The sequence below is a fragment of the Gekko japonicus genome, unplaced genomic scaffold (assembly GCF_001447785.1).
Source record: "Gekko japonicus isolate JY-2015 unplaced genomic scaffold, Gekko_japonicus_V1.1 scaffold257, whole genome shotgun sequence".
In the NCBI taxonomy this organism is placed as follows: domain Eukaryota; kingdom Metazoa; phylum Chordata; class Lepidosauria; order Squamata; family Gekkonidae; genus Gekko; species Gekko japonicus.
The window spans coordinates 1,315,560-1,341,461 of record NW_015171509.1 but is presented as its reverse complement, the minus strand read 5'-3'; the positions used below and the strand labels follow the sequence as shown (position 1 = coordinate 1,341,461).

The 25,902-nt window shown below is 45.8% G+C and overlaps 1 protein-coding gene across 2 annotated transcripts; it reads right to left on the bottom strand.

Moving 5' to 3' along the window:
• Positions 1-1,031: 1,031 nt before the first annotated feature.
• Positions 1,032-22,111, bottom strand: TMEM175 (transmembrane protein 175). 2 transcript variants are annotated; one of them, XM_015419329.1, is made up of 11 exons: positions 21,918-22,111; positions 19,867-19,905; positions 18,014-18,111; positions 15,777-15,828; positions 12,506-12,541; positions 9,330-9,413; positions 7,961-8,125; positions 6,548-6,626; positions 3,675-3,804; positions 2,194-2,580; positions 1,032-1,698 (listed from the first exon to the last, which is right to left on the bottom strand). In XM_015419329.1, exons 1-11 carry the CDS (start codon positions 22,083-22,085, stop codon positions 1,581-1,583), a joined length of 1,356 nt encoding a protein of 451 aa, XP_015274815.1. In that variant the 5' UTR covers positions 22,086-22,111; the 3' UTR covers positions 1,032-1,580. The 2 variants fall into 2 exon arrangements, with proteins under 2 accessions (XP_015274815.1, XP_015274814.1); XM_015419328.1 differs by having other exon boundaries at positions 1,633-2,580.
• Between the last annotated feature and the right edge of the window lie 3,791 nt (positions 22,112-25,902).

Here is a 25,902-nt window from a genome sequence, read left to right as displayed (position 1 = left end):
TTCATAGAAACAGTCTCTAAAATTATACATCCTCTGTATATGCTCATTAAAAAGGGAAAATTTCTAGTTCTGGAGAGTGGTTGAAATGAGACAAGAGACCAAGTCTTGATGGTGTAATTGTAATTGCCCCTCCCCCCTTTAATTTAAAAAAAGGTTTAATTTAATCAAAAAGTATTCAGCTCATTTTAAATCAACACATGTATAAGAGAATTAAGGAGGCATCTGTCAGATTTGAGAGTGAATTTCAATATACAATACCATATACACTATAGTTCATAACAATACAGGTAGCATCATAAGCCACTTGAAACACAAATGTCACTTTATATCCATAGTAAAGTGCAGTGAACGGGACAGCAGAGAAACTTTGTAAACTAGCTCATGTAGTGCTTTTCAAGAAGGGTCTCTGCACTGTTTGCCTAAGATATAGAATGCTGAGCTTTTCTTGGGGAAATTGCATCGAACTTTAGGCACAGCTCTTACTTCTAGCTAATAAAAATATCCATGAAAAAGAGGCAGCTTTGCAGCCTAGACGACTGCACATCCCAACTGGACACAAAAGCTCTGGGAGAAAAACCACTATCTTGATAAAAGGCAAAGCTAGCAAATTATTAGACAATTGGCTAACTCATTGTCTGCTGGAATCCATTTCCTGACCTATCTTTAGTCTCAGAAGAAAACTCCTGGTGCTGTATGAAGCCGTGCTGGGGAAATACTGAACACCCATTGGCACCAGCTTCACTTTGGGTTGGAACCAGCACAAGATCTAGATGAAGCTGATTAAAATCTTCACATGTCTAAGCCCTAGTAGCAAATTTCTAGGCACCTGGATTCACTTTTTAAAAATTTCTCCTTAGCAGCATTGGCTTCACAATCTGATAGTTGCATTTTTAGTCTTAGCTTTGAGTGCCAGACCGCCCCTTACCATACAGAATGACTTCCTGGGGGAGGGGTTGTTGTTGTTCAGTCACACAGTCGAGTTCGACTCTTTGCGACCCCATGGGTCATCTCCCACCAGGCCCTCCTGTCTTCTGCCATCCTCTGACGTTGGCTCAATTTCATGTTCGTTGCATCGATGACACTGTCTAACCGGGGTACATCTGTTGATATTAATGCATCCTATCATACATGCCCATTTTACGGCCTGATACATGTCTTCCTGGTCATACGGAGCCAATGGGTTTATGCATATCAGTTCACTGCTTTTACTACTCCTTGACATTATTGAATCCCCTCACAGAGAGGTAAAGCCACAGTCTCAGACTTCCTGCTCTTCCTCCATAACCATTCCCAGCAAGAAGACTTAGACCATCAAATTGATAAGGTCCTGTTAAACACATCCACCAACCCGCACGCTATTCTGTACGCAAAGCAAAGGCAGAGGGGCTCAGGTATACATTTAAAATGCTATAAGCCTACCTTCCTCCCAGAAATCTGGGACCCAAGGTGGGTAGAAACCACTGAATTAAAAACCAGAACTTGCAGCAGATGTCAGGCACAGAATTCCTAACGCACTTTGCCACCTAAGCTTTGCCACGCTGCTGCCTCACTGTGAGGCCTTCAGCGCCCTTCTAAAAAGCTCAGCCTCTTCCGAAAGCCATCGACATGAAGGCCTTCCTGACGAGTTCGGGACCGGTGCTCCAAAAAATGGAGGCGACTGAAGATGCTCGCCACTGAGCTGCAGCCGATCGTGCCCAGCTATAAGAGGAGACAGAGAGAAACCAACAATGAGATGCCTTTCAGTGCCTGGGAATTTGCATTGGCCGTCGTCACACCGGAAGCATTTTTGTTGCTTGAACCAAGGGACCTAAGTTATAAGCTGAATACACCCAGTTGCGGCTTGGACCCACAAAGTCAGACGTGCTCAAGGCATATCAATTCCACATAGCTATCCCAGTAAAAGCACAGCAAAGGCCCTAGGACAACGTTTCAGGAGGAGACAGACATGCTTCCTCTTCTTCTAATACATCCTCCCGTGGCCTGGACAGCGACATGATGTGCTTGATTGTCACCAGTGCTACTCGGACGAGGATACGCAACACAAGGAAGGCAAACGGGATGATTATCTGCATGAGGTGAAAGATGGTGGCACTCAGTTCACTGAGGACGCAAGTCAGGAAGAAGGCAAGCAGGCTGACGCAAGGATAGAGCGCGAGCTTTGCAAACATAAAGGCGTGTTCTTTCCCGCCATACCTGGCGTAAGGATGCAACGTCTCTCTTTCGTAGAACAGAGCGGCCGTCCATATGCCGAACTGGAAGATGCTGCCGAAAAAAATGGTAACGCAGCTGACCTGGATGGCTTCAATTTCATTGTGGGACTTCTTGGCGAACTTGCTGGTCAGCTGGTAAGCGAGAGGGAGCCCTCCGATGAAAGCCAGGGAAAGGTTATTGAGGAGGCCCATCAGTTGAGTGGTTTTCGTCACATGGAGGAATAGCGAGTGGTGGACAAACCAGAGAAGGCCGACAGTGACGAACGAGCCAAAGTAGGCAAGGAAATTCGGACCGTATTCGCCCAAAGCACTGATGAGGTGTCCGTGGTATTTCTCTCGAACTACTTTAGCATCAGGAACGTTATCTTCGCTGTTGGGGATGAGAATATCATTACACTGGGTAGACAGGCATCGAGCTAAATTTTATAAGGACACTTTGGTTACATTTTAATTTTTTATAAATATATGCTAAGCCATTTTACATTCTGCCTCCAGCACAATCTAATATGCAGTGGCATTCTGAACAGTCATACCCATCTAAGCCTTTTGATGTCAGTGGACCCAGAAGGGTGTAACTCTGGCAAATTATATTTATGGGGAAACCCCTCCCCCCCAAAAAAAAAATCCCTAAAACCAAAAGCCAGGTAATATCATTCTTTATATTTATGGGGAACCCCCCCCCCAGCAAAAAAAAATCCCTAAAACCAAAAGCCAGGTAATATCATTCTTTCATGACTAACCAAACTATCAGAACACAGTGTGTTCTGCAAAACTCTTCATCAGATTGGATGCTTTTTTAAAAAGTGGAAGTAGGGGAAAATGACACTTCATGCCATAACATTATGGCTTCTGGTCTTCCTCTTGCGCACAATGTGTTGAAGTGCAATCCTAAGCAAAGTGACACCCTTCTAAGGCCACTTAAGTCAAAAGGCTTAGATGTATATTAGATTGTGCTGGACGTAGAATGTTAAAGTGCTAAGCAGGCACTATACATGGCCCTAACTATGAACGACAAACATGAAGCAAAGGTGGAAATTACTTGATCTGTATTTTTTTATATGTGTATGTGTGCGCGCACACACCTGGAAGCCATGGTGACCTCTGGTGAGTGTGGTGACTGACCCCTACTGGGGGCCTGGAGGATATTCAGAGAGGTAGCTGAATAAAGCCTGCCCTTGTCCTCCCGACTGCTGATATTCCAAGGAGGTCTCCCATCCAAGGACTTGCCATGGTCCACACTGCTTAGCTTCCAAGATCGGACTTGCCTGGGCTATCCAGGTTAGGGCGGGCGGAAATTACTTTTGAGTGCATTAGGCAGAAAGATTTCCCACAGGGATAGGCTAGTACAATTCTCATCCAAGCTTGAGAGAGGAGAAACTGACTTCAAGATACTGAAACACACGTGCAAAGGAATAGTTAAGAGCAACAGTGGATGTAAGTTTCATGAGACTGCTGAAGACTTACCATATATCCAGAATTAACAGGGTTGCTACAATGGCATAGACCCCATCAGTGAAGGCTTCTACTCTTTCCTTGCTCAGAGGTTCATTGAGATAAAAAGTAAACGACTCTAAAGGCAACTCCTCTTCCCGACCTGCAAGCCACAACAAGTATGCTTAAGTATGCTGCAAGCTTAACAAGTACGCACAGGCAATAATACTGCTCCAGAAGTTTAAAAGGAGGAAAACACCATTTTAGCCTATGTACAGTTATTTTGGATTGTATACTCTGGATCTCCGCTGTGATGGCTTCGCTCACCGGAGCAAAGCCTTCTGAAGGTCCTACCCTGCAAATGGGTTAAAATCGGCAACTGTCTGTGCAAGTGCATTCTCTGTGGGGGCTTCTGCATTATGGAACCGTCTGCCTGAGATTATTACGAAGGCCACCCCACTTCTGTTGTTTTACAGTATGCACCAAACAGAGTTGCTTCGAAGGGCATTTCTGCAGAGGTAGCAGAGCTGTGATGTAATGGTTCCGCTCAGGAGGTAACCTCTATTAGGCTTAATGTGTGTGTTTTCCCTTTTAGTCATTCTGATGTTAGCAAGGACAAGAATGGGGGCTGTTTTCCTGCAGGTCTGCAGTAGCCAGGGCCATAGTAGCATTACAAAACGTTTCCTGTTGTCCTCTGCAGAAATGCCCTTCGAAGCAACTCTGTTTGGTGCATACTGTAAAACAACAGTAGCAAGGGCCATAGTAGCATTACAAAACTTTTCCTGTGGTCCTCCTGCTACTCCTAGAAGCCTCTCCAAACAGAATGTTGTTATTTTAACAGCTGCTGCACTCTACTTTATTTCTGTTTTGATTATTTTTTTAAAGTATGAAACTACAGGCAGATCCAGGCACTCCAGGATAAAAACAATCCACAAAAATAACACACAATCCCAAAACAGTCTGATATGAAATATATATATATAGAGAGAGAGATATTTGCTAAATGCCCATAGACCGATACAATAATCAAAGCGACTAGCTTAAAGCCATACTATCATTTAGAGTCAGGAGCTGTGGTGGCTCAAGTGGTTAAGACGCTGAACTGCAGGCTGTGGAAGGTCAGTAGTTCAGCAGTTCGAGACCCGAGTTGCCGCATGACAGAGTGAGCTCCCATCTCTAGTTCCAGCTCCTGCCAACCTAGCAGTTCGAAAGCAAGACATTGCAAGTAGATAAATAGGTACCACTTCGGTGGGAAGGTAACAGCATTCTGTGCACCTTGGTGTTTAGTCATGACGGCCACATGACCACGGAAATGTCTTCGGACAGCGGTGGCTCTTCGGCTTGGAAACGGAGATGAGCACTGCAACCCTAGAGTCGGACTCGAATGGCTTTCGAGCCAGGGAACCTTTACCTTTACTTTAATATAAAGAGCAACCAGTTATTCCTTCACAGAAAAAATACAAAGGCCAATAACATTTCACATAGCGGTCTGCTCCAGAGTCTCAAAATCTATATCCCTTATATATAGACTTTGAGAGTCTATATATAGACTTTATATATAGACTTTGAGAGTCTATATATAGACTTTGAGAGTCTGGAGCAGACTGCTATGTGAAATGTTATTGGCCTTTGTATTTTTTCTGTGAAGGAATAACTGGTTGCTCTTTATATTACCTGACACTAAATGATATTATGGCTTTAAGCTAGTCTCTTTGATTATTGTATTGGTCTATGGGCATTTAGCACACATCTGTATATATATTTTTTCATATCAGACTGCACTCCAGGATAAAACCCATTGAGAAGAACTCTTCAACGAGTCGTTCATAGTCACAGAAACCTTACCTAACATTGTTAAGGGCTAAAACAATTCATTAAAAATGTCATTTCTCCCCCACAATAACCTTTAAGTCCTTTATTTCTGTAATTAGCATATGTATCAGACTTGTTGATGGTTAAAGTATCATTTTGGTGTTCTAAGTAAAGTTAATACTTTAAAAATACTTCACTATTAACTGACAGACGTAGGGGACCCTCGAAGACTTGCAGGTAAGGGCAAGCCCCATTCTCCTCACTGGCACCCTCTTTGTCCCACCTGGCTCTGCCCGCCCTGGTGCTGAGCTCTTCCATACCCCCCCCTTCCCTTCTGCCACACTCTTTCTTCCCCTTGCCTGGCTTATCCATACCTCCCTGGTTTTTTGCATAATCTTTTCTGGGGAGACATCTGTGAATGCACAGATGTCACAAGTTGCCTTGAGCAAGGTTAACACCCTGTGGGTTTGATCCAGACTAAAATTTCCACAAGTACAAGAACTTCCCTCCATGGAGTGCGATTTTCCTGCCTCCCCACTCCCATGGCAGCCTAAAGGGTTCCCTGAAATCCTGTTCCCAGGAGTGAGGGAACTCGAACAGGATTTCAGGCTACCACCTCTGTTTGTCTCTTGCCTCGAAAACACTGTAAGGTCGACATGAGTCAACTAAGGCTTGACAGCACTTTGCACATGCACATACTCCCTTCTATGTCTGAAGTGGGCTCAGGGGCCCGAGCACAAAGCGTAGATCCCAGCCTCAGGTCCTGAGATTCCTGGTTCAAACCCCAGAACCCTCGACACCGCTCATGTCAGTAAAATGGTTTATGGGGGTGTCATACTACAAGAGGAGATACAGATCGTGCCTGATGCCTGTCAGCGTTTGAATGCTGAGTGGACAGCTGCCTATCTTATTTTCAGGAGACAATTCTTCTGACGCACTTAAGTTAGGGCCCTTAGCTCAGCACTAAGGATGGAGAAGGACCATTCATTTACTCTGAATTTTCATTCCCTTTCAATCTTTGAAGTACTGCTGGTTACTTTGGTACAAAAACTGTTGGAAGATGTACATCTCCTGCATATCGTCCTCATACTCACCAGTGGTCTTGCTTGTAAACCATTTGGTTAGGTGCCGGATATGCGGGAAGAATATAATGAGCCCCAGGAACACGTAAGACTGCAAGGAAATATAAGCACATCAATGCACAGTAATCTTCCAAGACACTGAAAGGCTGGACAACACATCCAGTTACCATGTCAGATTACACAGGGAAGCCATTGAAATTCATAAACACAATTTCAACAGGAAAGAAGAGAGTTTAAAAATAAATAGGGCATGGTTTCCTGTCCTGAAAAACACAAAAGGCTCTACATCTGACAACAGCACTACAGATAAGATTAGAATTTCAACAGCCAATCCACATGCAAAAGAACCTCCTCAGGAAACAATCAATACGCAAAAGAACCTCCTCAGGAAACAGCCAATCCATACACAAAAGAACCTCCTCAGGAAAGTTCCTCCATTAGCTTGTTTCACAGACTGGGGAACTCCTACATGATAATGACTCAGCCCTACCCCACCTTCCTGAGTAGATATAAATTACCTGTCTACCATTTTTCCTCTCACCTTGACACAGAGAGTACTCCGCCTTTCTGTGTTATACCCCTGGTGATGCCGGTCACAGCTACTGGCAAAACATCAGGTCCTACGATGCCAAGACCACAGCCAGACAACCCGGAAAACCTACAACAGCTAATCTTTTAAGAGTTTTGTGAAATTCTGCTCAGAGTATGTAACAGGATTAATATTTTGTCCTATTAATGATATTCCCTGGGTAGCATGAAAACAAAGTCAGCAAACTGGGCACAACAAAAGTGGCTGTCAGAGGAAGGACCGTGTTCCAGTGATGAAAGTTTCCAGTTGGTTGTCCCTGGAGTGCTGTTCCTGTGGCATGCTCCCCAGAAGCAACATGGCTCCCAAGAGGAACGTAAGGGGGAAGCTGGAAGTCTGCTGCAGGAAGGAGGAACTGTCCCTTCCCTTGCACATGTGTATCTTTTTCTCTTTTTTTTTAAGTACCCGAAGGTACACTTTTATTGTTTTCTTATATTTCTAAACACAGACATAAACAACTACAACAAACAACATATAAACCAAGAGACTTATTACGGTTTGTTACTACACCTAATCCATCGCTTCATTATTCTCTAATATTTGTTAGTATTCTCTAACGCCATTATTATATATTACTACATCCTCAAATCTGCCATATCAGCTTAATCTTTAACTCCATTCACATTATACCAATCATATAGTCTCTAAACAGGAATATATTAATAAACTTTTAGAAGCGGCGGAAATAGATAAACTAACCATGGAAATGAGAGGTACGAAGGAATGGACATTTCAGAACACATGTGGATCTTTTTGATGGGATCCACCCCACGGAGTGTCAGCTGTATTAGTGTGCACCCTTTAGTTGCACACAGTTTTGGAATCCAAATTTAACTTACCATTGGGATGAAGAAGAATGAAAAGATGGCAGCGACAAAGCTAAGTGTTGGTCCTCGTACTATAATCTTCAAGATATGATACTTATAAAATGCTTGGTTTTCAGACACCTGGATTTGGTGATTAAGTAGATATGGGTGCTGGAACCCATACATGACAATGACTGCCTGCAGAGCGAAAACAACATTGTATCAGTACAATACATTACAGGTTATCCCGATGAAACGGTACAAACCCCCTGCACCATCCAGGAGGCAATTATAAAATGTAGATAAGCTGGAGCCCACTGCATCAGCCATGGAGAAACAGACCTGTGAAGCACTGAACTATATGTGCCAACACTCAACAATTTCCACTACAATTTTTCCATGTGAGTGCAGGGATCAATAAGCTGCATCTGCGTCTGTCCAGACAGCAGATTTGAGACTCTCAGACACGAGTAAGAGATATCAGATTTGAAACTCTCAGACATTACGAAGAGATATCAGATATGAGACTCTCAGACGTGACTAAAAGATCAGGACTGTGTATTCCCTCCCCCCCTAGTTGTAATAGAACTGCAGGTACAGTGGTTAATTAGATCCGCCAACTGGGGCGGGGGTAATCTATCACTTTAGGGTCCTTAATGTTTTACCTTGTGTGCTATTGTTTCAACTGACCTGGAAGGGAACCTGGCGGAAAACGGATGGAAAGAAAGCCCAGGAAACTGGAGTCTATTTACTAACAATCATTGGTTAATGTATTCAGGTGATTTCCTTCTAGGGGTCAAGAAGAAAGAAGAATCTCCATTACCAACTGTGTGGTCAGCTCTGTCTGTTGTTGTACTTGTAACAGTAAGCATGTAGTCTTAAGTGATTGTTGTTTTGTAGATTTCCCGTGTACCCTTCCCTTTAGAAATAAAGATTTTTACATAGAAAGAAAATGCCTCCTCTCCAGTGAACAGAGATCCATTGCAAACTCTGAATATCTAACTACAAAAATTTTCCACCACGTATCACCCCAGAAGGTAATGGCTGTGTGCCAGCTGGCAGAAACAGATTCCAAAATGTAACTGGTATGTATTGAACAACAGCACGTTATGAAGCCTAACAGACTACAAGCTATACATGCATAAACAAACTTCATTTATACCCCACTTTTCTCACCAACGAGAGAAACGGGACCCAGGTTCGAATCCCCACACTGCCATGTCAAGCTCTCTGGGGAGCTTTGAGCGAGTCACACAATCTCAGTCTAACCTACCTCACAGGGTTGCTGTGAGGATAAAATGAAGGAAAGGAGAATGATGCGTGGCATTTTGGTTTCCCCCACAGGGAAGAATGGTGGTGTGTAAATGGAGTAAATACATTCTAAAGTGAAAGGCAACTCTACCTGGACAAAGCCGATTATAACAGCACAGCTACTAAACATGAAAATGCCAAACGGAACATCTGGAAAGGAGGCCATTAAGGAGAACTGCAAGGGAAAAGATGAGACCAGTTACATTCTTCAGAAGCCATTAATTTGCACTCCGCTTTTTTAAACAAAAGTTATACTTCGTACTTCACCCACCCCTTTGTTTTCAGCTGTACCAAGAAATAATCTTCTAAACTTTGCCAGTAAAGTCTGAAACAGACCATGGAATGCTCTGAAAACTGAAGTATATTATATTAACTTGAAGAGAAAAGGATTTTTTTTAAAAAAATGCTGAATTTCCTATGATCCTTTAATAAGCAAAGCAAATGCCTGTGTACAGCATTCTGCAAGAGACCAAAGGGATTAGTAGTCTGATTTATGAAACAGCCTTTTATGCTGAAAAGCTATTACAAGTCATTAGTACAACACCATTTGAAAATTTACAGAAATATTCTTATATTGTTTGGCAGAGCGGAATTTCAATTAACCAAAAAGTTTTAAAAAGTCAGAATGTGAGGGTCCAATAGTTCTATATATAAAAACATAAATATTACCAAATATACATGTATTTATTACAAATTAGATTAAAACAGATGCAGGCCCAAATAGTAGCCTCTAATTAGAATAAAATCATACAATTATCTCAAACACAGACCATTTGTGACCCTGAACAAACACATTTTGCCCAATTGGCCTTCTTCAGTGGCCAAACAATGTCGTTACACAATGGCTCTAGACATTACAATAATAATACAGTTATTTCTTAAAATTGGACCAAGTTGAAATTGTTTTATAATCAATATCTGTGAGAGATATAATTTAAAGGCTTCATTTTAAATAACCCGCTGCCCTGGTCAGGTACACATGTCTTGAATGGTAATTCAGTTCTGTACCTTATGGTCCCCAAAATTTTTTTAGATGCAGTCTGGAGCCAATTGTATGTAATGAGCCAATAGTATGTAACAATATATGAGCACAATTTCAAGCCTGAACAAGAAGGGGCGGCTGTCTCTGTAAATCAAACACAAGCTGCTAAAAATAAATATTTAATTAAAGTTAAAAGTTTTAATCAGGTTGCAACAGCTACAATCCTTCACCTGCCCCCCCCTATAAAAGGATTTTGATAATGACAGTCCCAGCCCTGACTTGGATAGCCCAGGCAAGTCCAATCTTGTCAGATCTTGGAAGCTAAGCAGGGCTGACCCTGACAAGTACTTGGAAGGAATACCAGGGCCAGGACACAGAGGTAGGCAATCAAACACCTCTCTGAAAATGTCCTAGCCCCACTAGGGTTTGCCAGAAGTCATCATGACTTCCAGGCTTGCAAGCTCGCTCGCACGCACGTACACACACACACACACACACACACACACACTCACACACACACACGGGTTGCCAGGTCCTTCCCTTGTGCCAGCAGGGGGTGGGAGGCAGCTTTCCAGGAGAGAGGGGCAGGGTGATGTCGTCATGCACGACATCCCCAATGTGATTACGTCACATGGAAAGTATGTCATCACCCTGGGGACATTGCACAACGACACTCTGGTTTTTTCGCAACCTCTATGGTAAAACTGGACTCAAACCATAGAGTCAGGGGTGTTGCGCAGGGTCGTAGCTGTTGGGGGTAGGGCTTCCCCTGCCAGCCAGGGGGATCTCCTGCTCCCACCTGGGGACTGGCAACCCTAACACATGTATGCGTGCGCGCGCGTGCACACGCGCACACACACACACACACACAAATACAAAAAAGATATAATGACAGTCCCTGACTTAGGACCCAATCCACAACCGCTTTGAATTATGCTGCCATGCTGAACCTTTGGTTTTTCCCATACAAAGACAGGAATGTGAGGTTTCCCTATTGCTGCTGCAACTGCTAATAAAGTACAGTGGCAGTGGGGCTTCCGCATATCAGGGCTCCCCACAGTTTCCCTGCCTCAATTTCCCCTCCCCACACCAGCAGCACTTTTACAGAAAAAGACCCCCAACAACAACACAGGAAGTAAATATCATTATACTGAAAGAAAACATTCTAACAATATGTGTAACATGCTGTCTGAATTCCCAGCTTTCATTTTTCAAAAGCTCCTTTTGTTGGGGATATATGTCTTTCCCCTTATATCTCCACAACAAAATGGGCTAGAGAATTTTTTTAATGAAAGCTGGGGATTCAAAGGACCTGTTATATATATTGTTATAACACTGTATCAATACAGTGCTATTCAGTTATCAATTTTAAACAAGCCCAACGATCTCCCAATAGCGGAAGCAGGGGGGATGGCAACTGTAGAAAAATGCCTGCCATGTGGGCAGAACTGGGAGAAATTGTGCATTCCTACCCGCACGGCAGCCAGCAGGCTTTGCTGTAATCAGACAGTCTTTAGTGGCCCACTCCTCTTGGCAATATTTGACTGAGAGGAACAGTTTCAACAGACCCCGGCTAGAACACAGAAGCCAACAGAATCCTGGATGCTCCCTCGGGTTCCTGGGACTGGTCTGACTGACTGCAGACCATTCTGGCTTGGAACAGTAAAAGCTTTGGAGGTTGCTCTAACGCTCTCCACGTTTTCTAGCTCCCACGTATGCTACACCGAAGCGCGACTGCCTGCACCAGGAGAGGTGCACTAGCACAGCATATTGGCGTGGGATGGGACAATTAATTAGAAATCATGAGCCAAGTCTCTGTGGCATAATTTTTTCCATGCAAAGCATAAAAGTGAAAACATCACTATGTATTAGAGTAAGTTTAGCGTTACAGAACAAAGAAATCATGAACATTTCAAGGAGACAATAACTTCATCCTAGCAACTGTAGCCTTTACATGGATCGTATTCAGTTTGTGAAGTCGGAGAGATATGGGGCAGTGTTAGCTGCTGATATAGATATGTCATGAATTTTGGGGGGGCAATTACAGTTAGATCATTGTATGCATGTTCATCTGGGTTTATATCCTTTATGTCTGTACTTGTTTCAAACCAGTTGGCTGTTTCTGCCCTTATAACCTGTTTGTATTATGATCCATCACGACTTTTCCTTCTACCCTTTTCATAATTCTGTCTTTACAATGTTCTGCAGTATCCCTTCCCCACTAGGTACAAATAATGAAACCAAGAAGTAACACCAAAGATAAAAAAAGCAGGATCCTTGCTTACCGTGTACGGCAAAAAAGTAATCAGCATCATGCAGGCCTAGGAGAAGGAAAAAGGGATTCAGTGTATGGAAGAGGTCACTCTGCAGGCATATTACTATAAACTATGTCAGTGGTGGTGAACCTGTGGCACGGGTGCCAGAGGTGGCACTCAGAGCCCTCTCTGTGGGCACGTGTGCCATTGCCCCAGGCAGGCCCAGACCATCATTAAAGTGTCAAATTCTCTGCCAAATAATTTTAAGTAAATGAAAGCATTTGGGATTGCTTTCCTTACTTTGTTTGGATCATCTTAAGTTAATGTATGAGTTGTTTTTTCTAAAGTAAAAAACCTCAGTATTCAGGTTAAATTGCCATGTTGGTACTTTGCTGGGTTTTGGGTCGCAGTTTGGGCACTGAGTCTCTAAAAGGTTTGCCATCACTGATCTATGTACTTCATTTATACCTTACTTTTCTCCCCAGTGGCATACATTACTCTCCACTCCTCCGTTTCATACTCATAGAAACCCTGTGAGGTAGGCCCACAGTCACCCCAGCAAGGTTCCGTGGTAGAACTGGGATTCAGACCTGGCGAGACCACAGGTTGACCAAACTCTCTGAGCCTGTGGCCATCTTTGGAATTTTGAGAAGGGGTGCTGAACACAACTCCAAAACAGCGGACATAGGAGGGAAAGTGAAATGCAACACCTCCCTCCTTGCTTTGCAGCTGTGGAAAACCCTTTCATTTTAATGGGGGCAGGCAGCCATGCTTTACAAGAAACCAAACACTTTCGGAAAAGCTTGACTGGCACTATGACTGGCAAGGGAAGTACTGGCAGGCGCCATGTGGCCCATGGCACTACATTGGGAAACCTGTCATAGCTCAACAGTCTAACAAGTCTACCACACCGGCTCTCAGGTAAGAACTTCTTCACGTTAGTGTCTCTGTGAAGCCCTAGGAGCCAGGACTTGCTGAAGAAGCCTGAACTGCTGTTGCTCCCCACATTAGGGTTCCCAAGTGAAACTTACCTTGGAGGCGGGGGACTCCCGGGTGGATCCCGGAGCGCGCGCGCCGCACATACATCACCAGGAAGTGACGTTATGACCTCGGGCACGCTGGGGGCGGGGCCATGACCATACAAGGGAAAACCATAGAGTTTTCCCTTGCATGGCCGTGGCCCCGCCCCAGCGTGCGCGGGTCACTTCCGGGTGACGCGCACGTCGGGGAGGAGTTCCCCCGGGGTCCAATTCGGTGGCGCCGGGGAACGGGCCTTTGGGGCGGGAGTTTCCCCGCCCCCCATGGGGACTTGGGATCCCTACCCCACATTAATATTGCTACAATTTTGGGGAGAAACGATACTGGCATATGAAAATGCCCAATTGTATTCTGGGCCTTCAAACTTTGCCTTTGTGGTGCTACAGCTGGTCCCACGTTGTGTGGCAATGTAAGAAGGAATCGCAAAGAAACTATACTGTTGCAGATGATGAAGACTCTCTTGGCCTCAGACCCTTCCCAAACTCAAGCAGAACGGTCCTGAATCACAGTGGCAGTCCAAAGAAAAGCTACCGCAGACGTTCACAATCCTATGCAGGAGGACTCAGTCTTAAATGCTGTTTCTGTCAACTGGTCTTCCAGTTACTCATGCATAGGATTGCATCCTCAGACCATTTTCCCATTACTTGCATTAGACCACCACAGCTGCAGTATAATCCAGCGGAAAGCGTGCTTATGCGAGCCTCACTAAAATGAATGCCAGTTTTGCAAGAGTAGTGTTCTTGTGCAATGCCTTTCCATTTCATTATGGTGAAAAGGAGAACTATCTGCGAGATTGTGTTTGGGTGTGTGCTGTGTGCTGGATCAGTTTCAGTTTTCAGTTTCTTAATTTGTATTCATTCGTTTCATTTGCATTTTAAGATGAATAAATGACAAAAACTGAACATGCTCCCCCCCAAATTATGTATAATTATATATATGTATTTGTGTGTGTTTGTCTGTTTGTTGAGGTGTATGGAAAATTAATAAATAGATTTTTTTAAAAAACCTGAACATGCTCCCCACCCAACTGCAAAAGTTTGGTGACTGAGACCACAACAGAAGAGCAGCAGCGCAACAGAAATCTATCTACAGTAAGATTAAAAAAAAAAAAATTACATGTTTAAAAATTACATTTCAATGTTTTGTGCATTATAGTTGAAAAACACAGGCAGAGCATCCAAAGTTATTTAATCTTAGCAATAGGATTCATTGTAATATTTGAACCTGGCAACTTTTCATCATATTTAGTTAAACCACTAGTTTAATGTTATTTAATGGTTTGGGTCCAGGATACCTAAAGGACCGTCTCCTCTTACACTATCCAGTGTGCCAGTTAAGATCTGCTTACCAAGACTTCAGAGGCAAGGCAGGTACTGACTAGCGACAGGACTTCGTCTGTGGTGGCACCTTGCCTTTGGAACACTCTTCCTTGAGGCTTGCCTGTTGCCTACTTTACTGTCTTTTAGGCACCAGGCCAAAAACTTCTCTTTTTACCCAGGCTTTTAATTAGGGGCTTTATCTTTCCAGGGTGTTTTTTTTTAAATGTTCGCTTCTGGCCTGAGGCTCATTTTATGGATAGTTTTATGCTGTTTATGTCCCTGGGCTTGTTTTAGTGCTGTTTTTCTACTGATACTTTATTCTTTCGATTGTAAGCTGCCTCAAGTGGACTCTGAAGTTGTGACACAGAAATCTCCTATAAAAATAAATACAGGCCCCGGTCACACGGGCCGGATATCGCGGGGGGGAGGCGTGGCTGTTTGCCCCGCAGCGAAATAACGCGCGACTGCGCGATCAGGCGTCCCCTCGCGGTTCCAGCAAGGTCCTGTGGTTAGGGGGGAGGTGCCGATCACACGCCGCGCCAAAGAAGCGGTGCGGCGCGGCAAACGGGGTTGTGTTTTGGGTTTTTTTTACCTGAAGTATGCGCATGCCCCGTTGGGTGCATGTGCGCATCCCTGGAGAACTTGAAGAAAAAAACCCTTTTCGCAATGGGGCATGGGCGGGCGCCGGATGCCACTGGAAACGCGATCAGACGCCTGCCCTTGCTCCATGGTTTCCGGAAACTAGTACCTCCGAGGTACTAGTTTTTTGCCGCACATCTTCCGTGGGAAGCCTCGGTTGAGCCACGGGAGCTCTACGCTTCCCAGATGTGGTGGTGAGATCGTGCCCGGAAAATCCGCCTATCTTCCGTCTCTCTAGCGTGGCTAATGCTCCATGTGACCAGGGCCACAATTGATTTTAACAACTGTCATGTGTTAAAACTCACCAAATTTAGAAGCGCAAGAACATCGTCAATGAGTTCAATCACTTGGAAAAGTCTGCAGAGAGAAAAAGAGAAAGCCATTGATGATCCTCTGGGATGAGAGAAACACAGAAACATTGACTGACAGACACACCTTCCTAAAGTGCAGGCTTTAAGACCCATAACATTCAAATGACTACACAGAATCTCAGTTTCAATCCAGTTCTGCTCTCAACACATTCTCCTGCTCTCAACACGTTCATTCGTCTTTCTGCACAGTGCCACAGGAGTGCAACGGATAAGCAAATGACCACTGAAATTCAGAACCTCCCTTTTCCAAAATGCCACTGCCGAGAGCCATGGGCTGCTGTCCCCATCACATGCCCACAAATCCACTTGCTGGCATTCCAAAGATCCCAGCAAATATCCCCTCTGGCAAGTTGTCACTTGACCCACAGCTGGGACAAAGGAGGTAAGACCAAGAGATGGCAGTGAAGGCCAGAAGTGGCCCGACCTGCTTGGCTGAAGGCAGCAGCTGCTCCAAGACAGCCTGGGGCACTGCCCAGGGTGGCAGTGGCCGTATGACAGCACCAGCAGTAGTGGTGGTACACCACCTCTAGGAGACCATACCCCGTGCAACTCAGACACTGAGCACACTGGCAGGGGCAGACATTTATCCAGCCTGAGGGTCTGGTTAGCAGAAAGGGACTCGGCAAAGCAGGGGTTCAGAAAGGAGCAGTACTTAAAGCACAGAGGGTTGGAGCACAGTGTGGCTAGAGCCTGGGGATTTAAAGAAAGGCGTCAAAGGAGGAACGGTGAGAGAGAGAGGATGGCAAGCTGGTGGGGAGGGAGAGGCTGAGGAAACAGAGGAAGGGGAACCAAGAGGCGCTGTGGCCCTGGGCATGATACGAGGGCTGGACTCCGTATGCCAGGCGACGCTGCAATCTTACAAAGCTCTGTGCACGCAAGGGGGAAACAAGAGAATCACGCGCACAGCTGGAGGTGCCTTTGAAGATGCCAGTTCAGCCACTCCCATGGCTGAATAGGCAAGCCACAGTTCCCTTTAAAATCAGCTTCTCTGTTCAGCTGTGCGTGCTGCTGCAGGGAACTTTAGCCATGCTTTGTAACCGTGGCAATGACTGGCGACGCACTCCCCATTACGGTGTCAGCTCAATGAACAATTTCCCAGTCCATCTGCCAAGACAGGCTGGCCTAGCCACAGTGCAGCTCTGCTGCAGCTTTTGACAACTGACACTCCATTCAGGCTTGGCCGTAAGCTGGTAAAAAATCTTCACAGGTTACTAATTAAGGGGAAACAGACTGGCAGCAGACGGGGCGGTGATGAGAGCACGGGACTCTGATTCAAATCCCTTCTCTGCCATGAAACTCAGTGTGTGAACCAATCATTCTCTCTCAGCCTACTGTACCTCACAGGGTTGGTAGGAGGATAAAAAGGAGGATGGAGAGCCATGTATGCTATCCCGAGTTCCTTGGAGGGAAGGCAGGAGAAAAATGTGCAAGAGGGATAGATTTAGGACAAATAGAAGGAAGTACTTCTCCACGCAGTGGTAATCATCTTGCGGAATTCACTGCCACAAAATGACATTACGGCTGCTGGCTCGGAGAGCTTTGAAAAGGAGATTAGACACAGAGGATAGGTCTATCCACTACTTTTAGCTAGGATGTCTAAATAGTACCTTCAGGTCAAGAGGCAATAGAGCATCGAAGAAGGTGTTCTTTGGTCATAAACAATAATGCTGCTTTGAGGCACTGCCTGCGGACTCTGCCCCCCCACCCCGACATCTTGCTGGCTTTTGTGGGAAACAGAATCCTGAACGACAAGGCACTTTGGTCTAATCCTGCAAACCAGCTTAAATTCTCATGAACATTTGCACTTGACTTGGAAACCATTTTAGACAATGGGCGGTGTAGAAAAAAATGTCGGTTGGTTGACAGGAAGGAAGGAAGCCGGAAAAGGTGAGGATATGGGAACTGCTAGGAGGAGGGAAAGTGGAAAGTGTGGGGAAGGGGGTACGGTGAAAAATGAGCTGCAACTGAACCATAATTCTCCCAGGCAGAGGCTGCCAGGGGATGGGAAGGAGGGGAAACTGAAAAAAAACAGGCAGGTAAAGGAAGGTCAGCTGGTGGGTGGGAAAGAGAGAAGGAAGGAGGAGAAGGTGAAAATTTGGGTATTACTAGGAAATGAAATGTTCCCCGGAAGTCCTTGTGGGTCCCTTGCTTGTGCATTTCTAATTGCATACCTGACATGAGCTGCCCAAGCCACTGTTACTATCAAAAATGTCATCAGATAAACAGCAATTTTGGTGGCTAGCAGCTGCTGAACACTTTCATTGAGTTCCTGAAACGAAGAACAGCAGTTGTCAAATAAACGCACATCATTTATCACAACTGAAACATCACATTGTACAACTGCTTTTGAGCCCAAAGCAAACATGTGCTGCAAAACCACTTGCATAAATGGGAAAGTTTCCTTACTGTAAATATATCCTCCATCAATAAAGTTGTCCCTCAGCTTCCTCCAAGCATATAAACTAGGCTAGTCCACAAAAGCTATGCAACAGTAAACCTGGTAGTCTTTAAAACGCCATGGGTCTCCTCTGTGTTTTAGCCTTCTTTTTGAACCACATCTTCAGGGCTGTAGGTAAAACCCTGGAACGACCTCAGCAAAATGTTTAATTCTTAGCTGAATCCCGCCTCTCTGCTGTGCGTCACAGAATGTACAAACTGTAACATCTTCTGGGGAACTTTCCAATATACATATATTCCATTTCCAGAACATGAAAAGCCATCTTTAGGCCTTTGAAGCCACAGATCTGATGAAGCCCAGTTTTCTCTGTTAACAAATTGCTCCAGGGACCTTATGTAACAGACTGGAATTCATTCTGCAGTGTGTGTGGGGGCAGTGAACATATGATGCTACCTGTTATTTCCAGCTGGATCTTTTGTACTGAACATAACAGTGATGAACAGTGGCTTCAGAAGAGGGGGGAATACACTGTGATGCCAAACAGCTTAACCAAGGAGGGCCAGTCAGCAGGCTATATAACCTGCTGGCTTCCTCTCCCAAATACAGGATGAAAGTGTGTCCTGAGACCACTTCCCAAGAGAAGAAGAGGGGTAGAAGAAGGGGGGAATATAAGGCCAGGGAACTGATGTGTTTTGTGTATTGTCAGTTAGTCATCCTAACTGATCCTAAACTTGAACTAAGCAGCCTGATAGCTCAGCCTAGTCTCATCTCATCAGAGCTTGGAAACTAAGCAGGGTTACTTAAGAACATAAGAGACGCCAATGTTGGAGCAGGCCAAAGGCCCATCCAGTCTAACACTCTGTGTCACACAGTGGCCAAAAATACCAGTGCCATCAGGAGGGCCACCAGTGGGGCCAGGACATTAGAAGCCCTCCCACTGTTAACCCCCCCAAGCACCAAGAAGACAGAGCATCACTTGCCCCAGAGCCCCTATCTATACCTTGCGGCTAATAGCCACTGATGGACCTCTTCTCCATATGCTTATCTAATTCCTTTTTGAAGCCGTCCATGCTTGTAGCCGCCACCACTTCCTGTGGCAGTGAATTCCATGTGTTAATCACTCTTTGGGTGAAGAAGTACTTCCTTTTATCCGTTCTAACCCGACCGCTCAGCAATTTCATTAAGTGCCCACGAGTTCTTGTATTGTGAGAAAGGGAGAAAAGTACCTCTTTCTCTACCTGCTCTTTCCCATTCATAATCTTATAAACCTCGATCATGTCACCCCTCAGTCGTCGTTTCTCCAAGTTAAAGAGCTCTAAGCACTTTAACCTTTCCTCATAGGGAAAGGGTTGGCCATGGTTAACACTTGGATAAGAGACCACAAACGAAGACCTGGGTTGCTGTGCAGAGGAAGGCAATGGCGAACCACCTCTGCTCATCTCTCACCTTGCAAGACCCATGGTCCCAGGGCTATCATGAGTCAGTTGCAACTTGATGGCAAAAACCTGGACTTGCCACTGTTAGTGCTACTATGTGCCCCACACCCCAAGTACTGGAAGAACATATTGCAGTTTCAAAGTGCAGGTAATTAAACTGAGTACATAAACAACACGAAAAACAACATACCTGATCAGGATGTATTTTTGTATGAGCCACTGGCAAAATCTGCAACAGAAGAGTCATACAACTGAAATGATACACACAGTTTCTTTTGCATAGGAGAGTTATGTTACAGTGGATTCTTCTGATCCATCTGTTAATTATAAGTGTATTAACTTAAAACAAACAATGAAGATGAACCACAGCTGTGGGGAGAAGAAAAAGAGGGTTTTGAGGCAAGTGAAAGACATCGGAAAGGTTTTTAAGGAGGCATACACAAATGCTTTAGCCACCCTGCCCTAACTTATAACCAGCTGATGGGTGGCAGCAAATTGTTTTCAAAACTTTCAGTGCCTTCTTTAGTATTAATAATCGGCCCTGTGGATAGAACCAGCATGCCATTTTGTGAATGAAGTGCTAGACTTGGAACCAACAAGGCCTCAGGTTCGAGTACCCATTCCATTCACCTTAATGCTCACTGGACGACCTTAGGTCAGTTATGATCTTTCTTGCAGCCTAATCTACTTGACAGGACTGCTGTACAGATGCAATTTGATAACCCCCAAGCATGTCGCACTGCAAAGACAAGATACATAAAGGAATGAAAAGCACCACACCTATGACCCAAGGAGAGGTTACAATCAAAGCTCTGTCAAAGGTTACATATACTGCAATACTGAAAGGAGTAAAAGGAAATTACATTCATGGATGAAGCAGGAATCCTACTTTGCTTTTGGTAGTGTAAATGCAGCACCAAGATTAGCGACTATAGAGGTGAAAAGAACAATGCCATCATGTGCAGCGACAAGCTGTGGCTGGTACCAAGTCTGGGGAACTGCTGACTTAATGTTCTTATCCTGCCACATAATGTTTAATTTCTCCAGAAGGGAGGGTCTGGGGCCATATCTTCCAGCCTAAAAGCCTTCAAGTTCAATGGCGGCACCACAGCTAGGATAAGACTGCTGATGTAGTCTGTTGCATTAAAAAATAAACAGAAACCCAACAGCACCTAAAAAGATGATCAACATTTTATTCTAGTTTATGCTTTCAGGGTCCAGAGCCCTACATCTGAAGAAGCAAATCCTAGCACATGAAAGCTTTGCTGGAATAAAAGGTTGCCAGTCTCTAAAGTGCCACCAAACTACTGTTTGTTCCTGTTCTGCAAATTTCAATGCAATCTGAAGAAAGGGACTTCACTTTATTTAAACTTGAAGTGGAATAAAATGTGACTCGCCTTTAAGGCACTGCTGGTCTCCTGTTTTACTGCAGCTATGGGTACTCACCGGCAAAGAAAAGGCACTCTGTACATGCCCAGAAACTAGGGTTGCCACTTGCCAGGTCTGCCCCCCAGCCCCTGGTAGGGGATGGGGGGTAGGGTTGCCAGATCTAGGTTGGGAAATTCCTGGAGATTTGGGGATTGAGTCCACCCTCCAAAGCATCCATTTTCTCCAGGGCAACCAATCTCTGTAGTCTGCTGATCAGCTGTAGTTCCAGGGGATCCCCAGGTCCCACCTGGAGGCTGGCATCCCTATCAGAAATAGAGTTAACAGCTCTGAGTTGGGAAATACCTGGAGAATTTGGTGGTGGAGCCTAGGCACGGTGGGGCTCGGGGAGGAGAGAGACCTCAGCAGGGTGCAATGCCCTAGAGTCCAGTCCACCCTTCAAACAAAGCAGCCATTTTCTCCAGGGTCACTGCTTTCTGTCATCTGGATATCACTTGTAAAAGCAAGAGCTCTCCAGCCCCCACCTGGAAGCTGGCAACCCTAAGAAAGGCTTTCTTGCTGCCGCATACGTTTCTGCCCTTTCTCTTAAGGGCTCTAGTCAACCCTTGCTTGGCAAGCAGGGTTATGAAAGGGGGCAGAAGGCCGGCAGGTGCGTGACGGAAAAAGCCCAGCAGTTTTAATTCCCCTGCGCTGGGGGGGGGGCGGGGACCCCCTAACTTCGCTACACGCAAAACGTCACGCTCCCCTCCCCCCCCACCCGGGCTCGGAGTGCTGACAAACCAGTTGAATGCCTGCCTGTTCTGCCGCTGCGGTAGGGACCGAGTGCCGCCCCTCCGGCGGCCCACCACCACTCACCATGACGGTGGCGATGATGGAAAGCAGCGCGTCGCTATAGGCCAGGAGCCGCTGCGCGCCCTGAGTGCTGCCGCCCAGCTCGCCAAGGGCCCTGCCCCGGCTGAGGAGCAGCGACGGTGGCGGTGGCGGCGGCGACGGGCCGGCCACGGCCTCGCCGGCTTCGGCCATCTTCTGACAGGCATGAGCAGAAAGACGACGCGCCGCCAAGAGGAGGAGGAGGAGGAGGAGGAGTGGCTGCGGGATCCCCGCTGAACGAGCTCCGCCTTCGCCCGAGCAAGCCCGCTTCTCGTTCGGCTTCAGTCTTGCGGAGGGGAGCCTGGGCTGAGCCTTCTCGGACGGGGGAAAGAAACTTTAAGGACTGGGGGTGAGCAGAGAGAGAAAGAGGGGAGGGGAACCAGCCGCCCTCAAGAGAGAAGGAGCCGCGTAGTCCAGCAGTTCGAGACCCGGGTGCCGCATGACGGAGTGAGCTCCCGTCTCTAGTTCCAGCTCCTGCCAACCTAGCAGTTCGCAAGCAAGAAATTGCAAGTAGATAAATAGGGACCACTTTGGTGTGAAGGTAACAGCCTTGGTGTTTAGTCATGCCGGCCACATGACCACGGAAACGTCTTCGGACAGCGCTGGCTCTTCGGCTTGGAAACGGAGATGAGCACCGCCACCCTAGAGTCGGATTCGACTGGCTTTCGAGCAAGGGGAACCTTTACCTTTACCTACACCCTTTGGGAAGAAGAGACCAGGCAGAAATGGCACAAAACCGTGCGCAAGCTTCGCCAGGACTCTTCACCAGACTGGAAACTGCCAGGTCCCCCCTGGCCACCGATAGGGTTGTGAGATCCAGGTTGGGAAACTCCTGGAGATTTGGGGATGGAGCCCGGGGAGGACAGGGACCTCAGTGGGGTACAGTGTCCACCCCCCAAAGTTTCTATTTGCGCCAGTGGAGCTGATCTCTGTAGTCTGGAGATGAGCTGTCATTCCGGGGGATCCCCAGGTCCCACCTGGAGGCTGGCATCCCTATGAAAGGACAGGAGAAAAGAGCTGAAGCAGAGCTCGAGAGATGAAGGTGACCTTGGTCCAAAGCCAGTCCCCAGCACCACCACGAAACAAAAGCCACAATTTAATAGCCTGTATGGGGCCATGGTGGCTCAGAGGTTAAGATGCTGAGATGCAATCAGACTGGAAGGTCTCCACAGTTGGAGACCCTAGTGCCGTATGATGGTGTGAGCTCCCATCTTTGGCCCCAGCTCCTGCAAGAAATTGCAAGTAGATAAATAGATACCGCTTCGGTGGGAAGGTAACAGTGTTCCATGCACCTCGGCATTAAGTCATGCCAGCCGCACGACCACGGAAAATTCGTTGGGCAGCGCTGGCTCTTCGGCTTGGAAACGGAGATGAGCACCGCCCCTTAGTGTTGGATTCGACTGGCTTTCGAGCAAGGGAAACCATTACCTAAGGGAAACCTTTACTAATTAACACTTTAATAATTACAACTTTAGTTATTAAAATAATGATTGAGTACCAGAACTGTGCATGCTTTCAGTTTCCCTAGAGCTCCTGTTCAGGATGTTAAAAAGAACGGTGGAATAGAGCTTTTATTTGTTTTGTCTGTTTACAAAATTTACATCCCAGCTTTCTGCCCTTACGACATATCTGATAAAATACATTATTAAAACCATTAAAATATACACTTCTCCCAGACATACCTCATTAATACAACTCTAAAAATAGTTTAAAACAGAGTTAAAATACATATAAAATAGTTAAAATACATACAAAACATAAAACGTTGGTTAGGAAGGAGGAATCACTGAGAAACAAAAAAGTCTTCACAGAAGAGGGCAACAGAAGGGGACAGATGAGAGTTCCAGAGTTTGGTGCCATGACAGAGGTTGTCCTTACCAGTCAACTTTCCCACCCTGTGCTGCCGCCCGCCTGATCTCAAAAGGCCGGGGTACCTGAAGTAGAGCCTCTGAAGATGACCACAATGGCGGGGCAGGTTCATAAGGGATTAGGATCAGGTACATTGGTCCCAAATTATATAGGGCTTTGAAAGTCAAGGCCAGCACCTTGAATTGTACCCAGAAACAAATTGGAAGCCAGTGTAGGTGGGCCAAGCCTGGAGTGACATGGTCCCTACAACTGGCTACAGTCAGCATCCTGCCTGCTGCGTTCTGTACCAGTTTTATCTACTCAAGCCCACTTTGTCAGGTGCAATCTGAATCTTTCTATTTGCATTTCATGGCTCCGTGCTCTCAGCCCACCACGTTAGAATGCTGAATGTATCTGACGAAGTGGGGCAGCTTCTGTTGATTTCTCTGTATTTGCTCAGCTATTTGAAACTGGATCCATTTACAAACTTACTGTACTTTTTGGAACCCAGTTCTGAAGTGACTACTTTAGGGGACCCACTTGCAAAGTAACTCCATGCCGTCCCCCCCCACCAACCCAACCCCTAATAATCTCACTTCAGTTAACAGTGAACAAAAGCATTTTATTTGTTATGCGTACACCACATTACTAAGCAACAGGATATATTACACAGTGATTTTATGTATTATGCTGAGACAAACCTACATTTTCTATGAGCAGGCTTCCCATAGCCTACTCATCTTTTTCATCCACTCTATTCATCCTCCTCCCAATCTCCCCCCAATCTACTTCTGGGTCCTGATCCACAGTTTGAGAACCACTGATTTTCTGTAATTTGGACAGCTGTCCAGTGTTCCCTCTAAGCTGTGCATGTGAGCGGCCGCTCATTAACACAGGAAGCCCCGCTCAGCAGCAATCTGGAGCCACACAGGGTCTTGCACTGCCCATTGCCCATTTTAAGATTACAGCAGTTGTATTCTGCTCAGGACGTGAACTGCTCCACTCAGGGGGGAGGGAATTAAAGGGAACATTGCTGAGCTGTCAGAACTTATTCTGTTGAAAAGCATTGTGCTTAAGGAGACAAGAGAATTCTGTCTGTGATGCTGGATCTGCCATGGCCCAGTCACACATGCATCATTTGGAGTCATCAAATCCCTGCACTTTTATGCAAGAAGCTACCATTTGGAGCTCAAAAACATATCCTGACTGAAAGTTACTCTCCTTTCAACGATGCCCTATTAATGGCTGTGTAATGGTATTGGCTGTCTTTTTTGGTTGGATCTAGTGATGTGACAGCAGATGGCGCTGAATGAGACAGATCTTCCCCACGGTCCTCTCCCTCCCATAGTCCCTTTCTGGTAATGTTGATTCCAAAAGTCAATGTGGGAAAAAGTCAAAATTGGACTTCCTGCCTCTTTTGTCAGAGGTGCTATGCTAATGAAAGAGGAGGAGCAATTTTTACTCCTTCTCCCTCCTCACTGCAACCTACTGGCTTGTATGACTATTACCTCCATTAGTGCTTCACAGGTTGGAGAACAGGTAAAAATGGGGGAGTGGGTGAGACAACACTCTAGGATTCTAGGTTAGACCATAGAGTTTTGACTCTGAGCAAATCCCAGAGCCCCCCACATGTGATTGCATCACCTCTGGTTTGGTGCAACTTTTCCAGGGTTGGAAGAAAATGCTGGGGAAAGGAGGAAGAAGAAGATTGGATTTATACCCCACCCTTCACTCGGAGTCTCCAAGCGGCTTACAAACTCCTTTCCCTCCCCCTCCCCACAACAGACACCCTGTGAGGTAGGTGGGGCTGAGAGACCTCTCTTGAGAACTGCTCCTGAGAGAACAGCTCTGAGACAACTTGGGACTGACCCAAGGTCACACCAGCAACTGCATGTGTAGGATTGGGGAATCAAAGCTGGTTCTCACAGATTAGAGTCTGCGCTCCTAACCACGACACCAAACTGGCTCCCACAAAGTGGGGAACATCTGCAATCATTACAAGAGGGGAAATGCTCATCCCAACCAATGCTCCCTCTAAGCTGTGGAGTCTTGTGAGCAAAAATTCTACTTTGTGAGCTACTGGCATTGTGAGCGAGTGATTTGGCTACTGCATAAATTAGTT